Source organism: Eumetopias jubatus, unplaced genomic scaffold (assembly GCF_037043125.1).
Source record: "Eumetopias jubatus isolate StellerSeaLion01/CBP00866 unplaced genomic scaffold, mEumJub1_p1.0 scaffold_10, whole genome shotgun sequence".
Lineage (NCBI taxonomy): Eukaryota > Metazoa > Chordata > Mammalia > Carnivora > Otariidae > Eumetopias > Eumetopias jubatus.
This window is the reverse complement of record NW_028274816.1, coordinates 105,765,002-105,777,481: the sequence shown is the minus strand read 5'-3', so window position 1 is coordinate 105,777,481 and position 12,480 is coordinate 105,765,002. Positions and strand designations below refer to the sequence as shown.

At 38.1% G+C, this 12,480-nt stretch overlaps 1 protein-coding gene across 1 annotated transcript in view; it reads left to right on the top strand.

Moving 5' to 3' along the window:
* Positions 1-12,480, top strand: part of SKAP1 (src kinase associated phosphoprotein 1) — a 274,429-nt gene that overhangs the window by 54,925 nt on the left and 207,024 nt on the right. The window contains exon 3 of the mRNA XM_028089854.2: positions 4,087-4,112. Coding sequence (XP_027945655.1) covers positions 4,087-4,112 — 26 coding nt within the window. The remainder of the gene's footprint in view (positions 1-4,086; positions 4,113-12,480) is intronic.

Genomic DNA, 12,480 nt, shown 5'->3' with positions numbered 1-12,480 from the left:
ACGGAGTGACTGAATTCTGTTGGGATAGTAGAAAGTCTTCAGAGAAAAAAATCATTCTTTTCTGAGTGTCTTTAAGTTAGATTATATTTTCAAGACTCTCCTCCTTAACTTGTTATTAGAGTGCCCACTCTAGAACTAGTTGCTAGGATTGGAAACTTGTCTGCCTTATTACTAGCTGTGTAAACCATGGGCAAGTCATCTCGCCTCTCAATGACTTGGCTTCCTTATTTATAAAATGCGCATAATAATAGGGCTACAGTGTGGAGGAATGAGTTAATATAAGAGAAGTGTTTAGAACAGTGCCCCCAATATATTCGAGAAATCTTAACATTGTTACTATTTGTCATTGCTATTACTGTTGCTATATTAGCCTCAAGATCCCCTCACTATGGTGAATCCCATTTATTTATTGTTACCATCCCCTAAACTAAAGTTCACTGAAAACCTCTCTGAATTTAGAAACACAAATAGCAAACTTTGTCTCACATGTAATGTAACTCTAAATTTTCTAGACTCTATTCTGCAGAGCCGACAAAATATTAGGAAATTTTGTTCTTCCATTTTCATTTTCGGACAATCAAGTAAAGATGGATTTATTTTGACTGAATGTGAAAGCAATAATCATCAATATGATTGTGGCAATTTCTGTCTGCTCGTTCTGTACTCATCTTTTTCCAGTTCCAAATATCATTTGCATGGACCTGATGATGTTGAGTATGTATATTGCAGCAGAGTGATAGCTTCCTTTTCATATTGAAGCTGAAGCTTCAAAGGGAAGATTAAAGGAGTGTTTGTTATCTATCTGCACAGGCCTGATATGAAATTCTCAGAGGCCTTTAGGATAAACACAACTCTGTGTGTGTGTGCCTGTATGCCTTTTCTTCTATGTAATTCTATTGTGGTGTTTGTATTTTGGTTTAAAATGTCTAGTTTCAGACTTGTTGGAGTCTCTGGCTAAAGGATAATTGTTTTCAGAGTGAAGGATAAGAATTAGAAGATGTGGGCAGGATTTGACTAAATGCCTCCTAAGGAGTGTAGAATTCTCTAGTGTGGGGTGATCTTTCCAGAGAATGTGATGAAGGTCATCCATAGGATATGTTTAATGAGACAAGATCAAGACTTTAAATGTGTTGTGCCCAGCAGAGAAGAGTCCATGGTGCCCTCCAGTGAGGGATGAGATTGCTCACTTTTTGGCCTTGCCTTTTAGAAGTATCCTCTGGGTGTGTGTGTGCGTGCGTGCGTGTGTGTGAGTGTAAACAAACTTTCTTTAGGGTTGTTGCACAATTAAGACTTAGAGTAAGACAAAGGGGAAAAAGTAGGGTAGCAGGATTGTTCTATACCTTGTGAAAGTGAAAGCAACTAAAATTCCACTTCATGCCATTCCATGTCAAGTTCTACATATGATTTTTACTGACAGAAATATTTAATTACAACATCATCAAGATTAAGGCGGATTCAGGGGCGCCTGGGTGGCTCAGTCAGTTAAGCGACTGCCTTCAGCCCAGGTCATGATCCGGGAGTCCTGGGATCGAGTCCCGCATCGGGCTCCCTGCTCAGCAGGGAGTCTGCTTCTCCCTCTGACCCTCCCCCCTCTCATGTGCTCTCTCTCTCTCTCATTCTCGCTCTCTCAAATGAATAAATAAATAAAATCTTAAAAAAAAAGATTAAGGCAGATTCTGCTATTTAACATCAACTCGATAGACCTGCTACTTTATTTAATAGTGTTTAATACCGTTTTGTTTAATACTGTTAAGTTGAATTCTTTCTCTGTAATCGGCCTTCTTATGATACAGCTACCATTGGCAGAAACAGTACTCTTAGTGTATGTGAACTTATAAGACCTTCTTAACTAAAAAGAGAAAGCAGGAAACCAGCATCACTTTACAGTAGGTAGAGAAGGGGACTGAAAATGTGCATGTGCATTGGGGTGGGGATGGTGGAGAAGAGAGGAGAAAAAAAGGTCGAGGTCATCAGTAACATGTTTTACTTATTTAACAATTAGCTAAGAGTTGGCCTTTTAACTGCCCAAGCATGGCTCCATTTTTTTTTTCTGGGTCAATAAATGAGAACGACATTAGTTAGCGAAGTTCCTGCTATTGCCATCATATACATTTCGGAAGGAGAAGTACACCCCCCCACACCCCACACACACACTTGCACAGGCTCACATTCTAATTTCTATTTATATTGAATTGGAGGTTGACTAATGATTGGAATCAAGGGCTAGAGCAGTGCCTCCAGAGAAGATGGGAAACAGCAAAAACATGGAAAATTCCTCGCCCCTTTGATGATTTACTTGATTAACTGCGTTTTATAGAAATGAGTTTGATGGAAAAGCTCTTCACAGTGGCCAGGTACAGTGGAAGCTGCAGCATCTGCTGGGGGGGGGGCAGGGATTGACCCGTCGTACTAATATATACAACTTGTTTTAAGTTACAGCCACTCTCCATCTACATATGCCTTCCTAGTGACATGGACATCCTTCTTCCCACCTGCTGCAGCTTTACCTTTCCCACCCCTTCCTCTTATTATTCCCTCTCCCCCTTTCCACTGCAGATGTCGGAGCTGTCCTGAACTTTCCCTCCCTGTCATCCAAGTATCTCACATTTCCCTTCACCTGATTGCCAGCCCAGAACTCTTCTGGGAAAAGAAAGGAATAAGAAGAGTCAACCAGGAGGCTTCTCCATCTTCTCTTCCTTATCTCTGATAATTTCCCACAAATGCATCTCTGAATTATGGCAACATATTCCCACTTATCTCCTACTTCTCCATTTCCTGAACTTTAGTCTTATAAAGAAATAACCTCGATACTCACTGGGATGATGTTTGTCTCTAACGTAACCTTACCTTATTTCAGTCATGTGTGTGCCGGAAGACACACCTCATTATTACCTATGTATTGCCTTTTCCTTAATCTTTTATTTTGGGTTATGGATTCTTTTAAGAACTGAACTCTTTCCCAAGGGAAAAAAAGTGTTCAAATGAATGTATATACTCCTGAGAGGTCAAGATGAGGGTAGAAAAATATTCATTCTGTTTAGTGGTATAGAATTATGTCCATTGCAGGAATTCACATGTGGTTACTATAAGCAAGATTGGAGTGTGTTGAGGAGTGAGTGGGAGGTGGAAGAAAACAGAAACTACAGACAACACTTTTTGAAAATTTCACTGTGACGTGAAGGGAAAGAGGACAGCAGATGGAGGGATATGAAGCAGGTGAGGGAGGCTTTGCTTTATTTTTAAGGGAGCATAAATACTGATGGAAAGGGCCAAGTTGAGAGGAAGAGGTTGAATATATACAAGAGAAAATCGATATAGAATAGTGTAAGGTTCCTGTGAAGGCAGGAGGAAATGGAATCCAAAGTACAATAGACTTTTGTGGGTAGCCACCCTGTAGAACATTGCTTCTATGGGGGAAGTGTAATTTAGATTCCAAATAAGTGACTTACAAATGATCCTTTCTGCGGTTGCCATTTCATTAGTTTGAAGACTTGAAGGGCTGTTGGTTTTGCCAATAATACCCCAAAATAAAAGAGGAGATGGAATGATACAGTGGACTGCAAAAGCCCCAGTCTTGGCACAGACACTGAAATGCTAAGTGACCTTGTGTCCTTTGTTCATGCTTCAGCTGTAAAATTAAGAATTTAGACCTAGAAGTGTTTGAGGATGTGTTGGGGGGGTGATGTTTGGGTTGTTATAACAGCTGGGGGTGCCACTGGGATTAGGTGCTGAGGGCCAGTGATACCGGTTGCCCTGTAATACACGGGACAGGTTGTCACAACAAAGAGTTGTGGCCCTCCAAGCCTGTAGAGCTCCTGAGGAGAAACTCGGACTGTGGCTAAGTAACCTCTTAGGACCTTTCCAGCAACACGGTCAAAACTGTCTAAGGAGTTACATTGAGTTAAATGCCACTGAGAATCTTCCAAATCTCAGGGACAACCCTTTCATTTTTCTCAAAGTGGGTGGTGGCTTGGCTGGTTATTGACTATTTAGCCAGCTTTTTGGACTAGGTGCCGTCTCTACCATATGCCAACCAAGATTGAAATACAAGTTTGACTTACCTCCATTCTTTTCCTTGTATTTCAGGTACTATTGGGATATTCAGCCCCAAGGTGAGTGCTTTTGGCCATTTATGGTTTTACACTAAAGATATGTGGATGGCATTGTTTACCTCTGCGTCTTCTAAATAAGCTTCTACACAGAGTGGCATTAGCCATTTCTAAGGGAAGTTAGTGGAGTGTTTAATTAACCTTCACCCTGCTGGGCTCCCCTGCTCTGCTTTTTAGCAACGAGAGGCTCTGATGCATCTGCCTTCTGAGTGGATTGGTGCTGGATTATTTTACAGAACCAAAGCTGTAAGATGCTTTTACTCCTTGAGCTTTGTCACATGCCAACAGGATCCGCTAATATTCAAATAAAATGGTGGCCGAGTCCATAATAATAACCTTGGGAGGGCTCCAACTCAGCTGATCCTTCATTTGCTCCAGAAATAAATTCCAGTAGGTTACCTCCTTGGTCACAGTGCTCTTCCACACAGCCTGCCTGTCTGGCAGCAGAGAAATGTCAGAAACGGAGTAGTGTTGAAATTCCCACTAGAACAGTGTTATCACATTTTAATATGAGCCCCACTGCAGCCTCTGTGCTTCTAATTGCTTTCAAACCATTGTTTTCCTGCTTTTGCTTGATGAACCCAGCATCTGGCATGATTCTAAAAACTACAACAGACAGCTGTGTGCAAAATTAAAAAAAAAGGGACAGGATTAGACCATATTCTTAAAAGGTTCAAAATTGGAATTTCTTTTTTTTTTCCAAATTCAGTTTGAAGGGATGTCTTTCTTTTTAGTACCCTGGTTGAGAATGTCAGAAACATAATTCTGAATACTAACTCTTAACCTATTTTAAGTGGGGGATTTTTATTTTCTCAGAGAATCAGGGAGAGTTTTAGATCAAGCTTACAAATAGCTTATATGAACTATTTTGCTCTAAAACTTTTTTTTTAAGATTTTATTTATTTGTTTGAGAAAGAGAGAATGAGAGAGAGAGAGCACATGAGAGGGGGGAGGGTCAGAGGGAGAAGCAGACTCCCCGCCGAGCAGGGAGCCCGATGCGGGACTCAACCCTGGGACTCTGGGATCATGACCTGAGCCGAAGGCGGTCGCCCAACTGACTGAGCCACCCACGCGCCCCACTCTAAAACTTTTTAAAATCAATTGTAAACTTTCCAGGTTTTCCATTCTCTTAATATTGTCAATGTATCCATTCTCAATGAGCATAATACCTTAGAGAAATTCAAATTGTGAGGAATGATACTAGTTTTATGAAAATTTAAATTTTCCTAGATCATACTTTCAGTGTATTTCAAGTCTATTTAAGGTTTTCTTTAAAATCAAACTTTAAGAAATAAAAAACTTACATATTTAAAGCTTTTTGACTCTTGTAAGTTGGCCATAGTATTTATAATATTTGAAATAATGTGATGTGGTGTTACCATATATCTCACTATCCTAAAGCACTTAAGGCTAAAAACACAGACTGAGAATAGAGAATTATATGTAACAGTGTAGCAGTTTGCTTTGCAAAGTGTGAAATATGCTATTCAGGCAATGGCCCTGTATCGTTCAGGGTTTAACAGCTGTCAGCCAAAATCCACAGGGGGCAGAACATGAATGTGAACTGGCAGAAACGAATGGAACTGTGAGGGTAGAATTAATTACCTAAAGGAGAAATAAAGAATTAGTGTCAAAGCTATGGTATAGTAATGTGTTGAGAAGAGAATTCTGGAGTTGAACACAAGAGACTATACGGGGCTACAAAGACAAAGGGCAAATCTTACCAGATTCTTGTAATAGTGTCATTGCAGTCATCTTCCGGTTGACGGCAACTTCCACACAGCCTTTCTCTCTTAGGTAGAGCAGCCAAGGGGACAGTTGAAGAGTTTACCTAGAACAGAAGACTGTATTTACTTCTCAATGATGATTGGATATATAGAGCAAATTCTTGGCTCATTTAGAAGTAAATGTAGGGAAAGATCAAGTTGGAAAGCCCATACTTGTGTCTTGGCTCCAGCCTTGCTCCTACCCCTAAGTCATTTTTTGGGGGGGAGGGGGTGATTTTTTACCTTTTGCTCTTTTGATTGGATCTTAGCTGATTGCTAAGTGCTTCAGAAACTTGCAGGGTGTGTGGGGCTGGTAACAGGTCTCTGTAAGGTACTACAGGACAGTTTACGAATATGAAAAGTATAGGAATATGTAAATAAGAGAACAGCTGACAGAAGACTTTAAAAAGCCCTAGAACACTAGGTAGTATTGGGAAGGGAGTGAGAGAAGACAGAAATGATGGCCTCAGATTTCCTTATCATTTTTATCTATGGCAGTATCCTCGTGCAGGAAGATGATGGGATGAATTTTATTGACTCCAGGCATTTGCCTAAATACATACTTTGTTCTTCAGGATATGTGGACTAAAATAGTCTGGTGCCTAGAAGGAAAATAGTTCTTTTTTTTTTTTTTAGATTTTATTTATTTATTTGAGAGAAGTTGAGGGAGAAAGAGAGAGCACGAGCAGGGGTTGAGGGGGGCAGAGGGAGAGGGAGATGCAGACGCCCTGCTGAGCAGGGAGCCCACCACAGGGGCTCCATCCCAGGGCCCCAGAATCATGACCTGAGCCAAAGGCAGATGCTTAACTGATTGAACCACCCAGGTGCCCCAGGAAAATAGTTCTTCATTATAAAAGATCCCTTATTTATAAATCTCTTTAGTAGTCTACAGTTAAACATCTGGTTATGGAAAAGTCTGTGATGAATTGGTACAATGTGCTTTAAAGTTTACCCTTTAAAGAACGATGCTTGGGAGAATGGACTACCTAATAGAGAAGGTTGCAAATAAAATTTTTCTTATCCATCATTCCATTCAATCCCAGGTTTAATATGGTGGAGTAGTGACCATTGAACAGTGTCAGGGAGAGTCTTGTCTCTGTTCTGGAGAAGAAACTTGGCATGGTAGAAAGAGCATGGACATTGAGGCTTGACAGACCTAGTTCAAATCCTACCTATACCATTTAGCTAAAGGTCATGTGACCTTAGCAGTTTGCCTAATTGCTCTGAAATTCAGCTTCCCCATCTATAAAATGGGGGATCTGCAGACACTGTGCTAAGTCCTTCATATGCACTATCTTATGTAATTCTCAGAACAGCCCTACGAAATAGGTACTAATAAACCCATTTGACAGACGTGGGCACTGAGGCACAGAGAGGTTGAGAATCCTTCATGATCATGCCCCTCAAGGATTCTAACTTGGTCAGGCTGACTCCATAGCATTTGCTTTTTAAAAAGCAGTAGCTTTTTTGAGATATAATTCATATAATATAAAATTCACCCTTTTAAAGTATACAAGTCAGTGGTTTTTAGTATAGTCACTGAGTTGTGCACTCATCACCACTCTAGTTTCAGAGCATTTTCGTCACCCCAATGAGAAACTCCATGTTCATTAATAGCTCCAAAGCCCATGCTCTCCATCGCTGTATTTTACTGCCTCGTTGCAGTGCTGGTATGAGGACTAGTGGTAACATGTGTTAAGTTCTAGCATGCAACCTGGACAGTAAGAAAATATAGATCGCATTTACAACAGTGTTAATGGCAATTCTTTCCCTCACATTTCCACCCAAATTTTCTTATCAGTCCACTGTCACCTTCCTGAATGATGTTCATTAATAAAGAATGAAACACGGGCAAAATAAAACATAATCCAAATAATTTATTACTTTAATGTGGAAGGAACATAAATGAAAGAGCTCTTTTAATGAGCTCAAATATGATTGGAGAATGTGGGAAAGGCTTTTTATTTTTATTTTTTAATAAGACATAGATTCCTTTGACAATTCAGGTCCTGCTTGCTTTAAGAACTTTTTTTCTACTTAATGTTTCACTTAAAGTTACAAAGAAAATTCACGTGAATCTTTGCCATGGAACTTTTACCATTTTATTACTCAGGTACCCAAAGCATGATATTGATTGGATGTTAAACACACATTAGTTTTACCTTTTAGATATAGTGACAGTATGACTTTATGGCATCGAGCAAACTGATTTACTTCATTATATTTAGTTTCCCTTTTTATAAAATGAGTTAATCATCAACAGCTAGAGTTTAATCAAATTTGAATGACAAGGTATAATGTTTATAATTAAAAATTTATTGCTAGAAAAACATCATCATGAATATTAGAAAAATTGCCCACCATGGACCCAGACTCTAAAGCAAATTACACAATATTTAAGTAAAAATTTTAAGAAAGACCTATGTATATAAATACATATAACAAAATTCTTATATGTATATAAATACATATAACAAAATTCTCATATGTATATAAATACATATATATGTGTATAAATACATATAACAAAATTGCCCAATGGTCACTCACATTACATTTGTGATGGTGGTAAATATGAACCACTGAAATTTCTTACCAGCTTGAAGATTCTTTGAGTGTTTTCATGAATGATGTAGAGAGTTTCTGAGAAAATGATTCAGTATATTTTAATATGAAAAATTTCCACTGTGTGAGTCTTAAAACTCTTATGAAATGGCAAGTCTATATCCCTTGTCAAAGTAAATTGATGCCTAAAAATACAGCTTGGCAAAAGCAAATAATGCAAAGTGAGTAAAGAAATGTTATTATAAAGCCTTATTAACTATAGATTAAAAGAGATTTAAAAGGCATATCAACTAATGTGTGGACCTCATTTTCATCTTGAGTTAGATAAACTCTAAAAAGTTGTAGCTATGAGAGAATTTGAAATGTGAACACTGAATATTTTATAAGAATCTACTGTTGATTACATCAAACTAAAAACCTTTTGCACAGCAAAGGAAGTCATCAACAAAAAGAAAAGTCAACCTCCTGAATAGAAGATATTTGCAAACCATGCATCTGATAAGGGGTTAATTCCCAAGTATATAAAGATACAACTTAATATCCAAAATAAAAAAGAAACCAACCTGATTAAAAAGTGGGCAGAGGACTTAATAGACATTTTTCCAAAGAAGACACACAGAGGACCAACAGGCATGTGAAAAAATGATCAGCTTCACTAGTCATCAAGGAAATGCAAATCAAAGCCACATTGAGATATCATCTCACACCTGTCAGATTGGCTAGTATCAAAAAGACAAGAAAATGGGGCACCTGGGTGGCTCAGTCGTTAAGCGTCTGCCTTCCGCTCAGGTCATGATCCCAGGGTCCTGGGATCAAGCCTCGCATCGGGCTCCCTGCTCGGCCAGGAGCCTGCGTCTCCCTCTCGCACTCCCCCTGCTTGTGTTCCCTCTCTAGCTGTCTCTCTCTCTCTCTCTCTCTCTGTGTCAAATAAATAAATAAAATCTTAAAAGAAAAAAAAAGACAAGAAATAACAAGTGTTGGGGAGGATGTGCAGAAAAGAGAACCTTTGTACACTGTTGGTGGGAATGTAAATTGGTGCAGCCACTATGGAAAACAGTTCAGAGATTTCTAAAAAATTAAAAATGGAACTACTGTATGATCTAGCAATTCTACTTTCAGGTATTTATCCAAAGAAAACAAAAACACCAATTCAAAGAGATATATGCACCTCTATGTTCATTGCAACATTATTTACAATAGCCAAGATACGGAAGTAAGCCAAGTGTCCATCAATGAATGAATGTTTAAAGAAGATGAGGCTGGGGCACCTGGGTGGCTCAGTTGGTTAAGTGTCCGCCTTTGGCCCAGGTCATGATCCCAAGGTCTTGGGATTGAGCCCCCCATGTAGGGCTCCCTGCTCTGTGAGGAGTCTGCTTCTCCCTCTCCCACTGCCCTCCCCCTGGCTCATGCACTCTCGAGCTCGCACTCTCAAATGAATAAATAAAATCTTTAAAAAATATATGGATGATGGAGTATATTTATACAATGGAATATTTTTCATCCATTAAAAAGAATGAAATCTTGCCATTTGCAACAACATGGATGGATCTAGAGGGTATTATGCTAAGTGAAGTAAGTCAGTCAGAGAAAGACAAATACCATATGATTTTACTTATATGTAGAATCTAAACAACAAAACAAATGAACAAACAAAACAAAGCAGAAACAGACTCATAGATAGAGGAAACAAATTGTTGGTTACCAGAGTGGGTGAAATAAGTGAAGGGGATTAAGAGGTACAAACTTGCAGTTATAAAATAAATAAGTGGTGGGGATGTCATGTACAGCATAGGGAATACTGTCAATAATATTGTAATAACTTTGGTGACAGATGCTAACTAGACTTATCTTGGGGTCCATTTCATAGTATATATAAATATTGAATCACAATGATGTATCCTTGAAACTAATAGAAGATTGTATGTCAATTATACTTCAATCAAAAAAGAATCTATTGTTATTTTTTTAGGTGTGACAATGGTGTTATGCTTATACATTTTTTAAAAGAGTCCTTATCTTGGAGAGGTGTACACTGTGATATTTAAAGATAAAATAATAAATGTCTGACATTAGTCAAAATAATATTTTCAATATCAAAATGATAGATATTCAAAATAATATGGGAAAGAAAGAAAGAAATGGAGTAGGGGTTTATGTGAAACAAGATGGATCATAAATTGACTCTTGTTGAAGATGGATGATGTGTACGTGGGGGTTTATTACACTGTTTTGTCTACTTTTGTATGCATTTAAAATTCTTCATAATGCAAAGATAAAAGAAAAAGAAATCCAGGTTGAGATTAATAAAAAAAAATGTGGCATTATTCTTTTATTTCTATTGTGAGACGTAGTACATTAATGCATAAAATACTTTATGTATCTTAGACACAAAATACATAGAATAGTTAGCTTTTACAAAAACTTCAAGTTTAATGTTTTGTGATGGAAAGAGCATGAGTCTTGACATCAGGCCTGAATTCGAATCCCAGCTCCTCTACTTACCAGCTGCTTGAGCTATGGCAAGTGATATAACCTCTTCATCTATAAAATATTGCTAATAATATCTACTTCACAGTTATTGTGAGTGGTAAGGAATTATAATGAGATGATGAACTTGAGAAGTACTTGCTGCCTGGTAGTCACTTACTGAAGTGGTAGCAAGTATTCTTTTTATGTTTCAAAGTAGGGCTATGTGAGTAAATCCATGTACAGAACTTAAACTACATATATTTCACATGTCCTCCCATAAAATTCATCCATTCCAACTGAACCCTGGTATAAGGCCATGTACGTATTTGTGAGGTTTGCACTTAAAGGATGTGTGTGCAGAATTTTTATTGGTAGGCACTTCAGAGGTTAGATTTATGAGCCTGTTGCTCTGTAATGTCTGAGACATGTTGAATCGAAGCCTAGATGTCATTTAACTTCTCGTCTCTTACTATCACATACTTGGAGCATGTAGTTATGACAGCTACAAGAAGCAAACCATTAAAGCAGCAAAGAAACACCATCTTTGCACTAAAAAAGGAGAAAAGGGTTTCCCTTTGAAGTTGAAGAGAAGTGTTTTTAAATTAATGGAGTGTACAGTGATTTTACCAAGTTTTATTTATGAAAATACTCTTTGCATTCATGCCAAAAGGTTTTAGCACAGTCCTCAGCAGGATTTATACAAAGAAACACAGCCCAAATTTATGATGTGTTTGCAACTGTAAGAAAAAGTCTGAATTTACAATATTTGTAATTTATTGTTAAATATCTTTCTATCACTATTCCCGGAATGCTAATATTTTATAAACACAAGTGTTGGTTATGAACCTAGAATATCCTAACCTATACTACTTTTATAAAGAAATCTTCCAGAATGTTTTCTATGTCTTTTGGGGATTTAATAGCGGAAAATGTACACAGGACGAATACTCCTGCCTCTGGCTTTAGCCCAGCCTTTTAGCATCAGCAATCTTGACAGCTGCTTTTGTGACTTGACTTCCCTTAGGCCTTTCCCCCTTTCCTTATTTGCTACATATTATACAAATTAATCTGTGGAAAGTGGATATACACACAAGTCGTTTTTGAAGTTAATTACTGACTTTGATACCTTTTCAAATATTTTACTTCCTATATGTCTACTGTTTGGGTGTTTTGTTTTGTTTTTAAGAGTGGACCAGCGTATTTTAAAATTAATACACTTTTATAACAGTTGTCAAAAAGAGTAATATTTTTTTAAGTAAAAAGACTCACTTTTTTTCTTTTCAATGTTAAAATTTTCTAAGATTTTTTTTTAAAGATTTTATTTATTTGACAGAGAGAGACACAGCGAGAGCAGGAACACAAGCAGGGGGAGTGGGAGAGGGAGAAGCAGGCCTCCTGCCAAGCAGAGAGCCCGATGCGGGGCTCGATCTCAGGACCCCAGGATCATGACCTGAGCCGAAGGCAGACGCTTAACGACTGAGCCACCCAGGCGCCCCAAATTTTCTAAGATTTTTATGTTCTTCCTAAATGCCCTTTTCTGGAGTAGATGATATTGAAACAAAAGAAAAAGA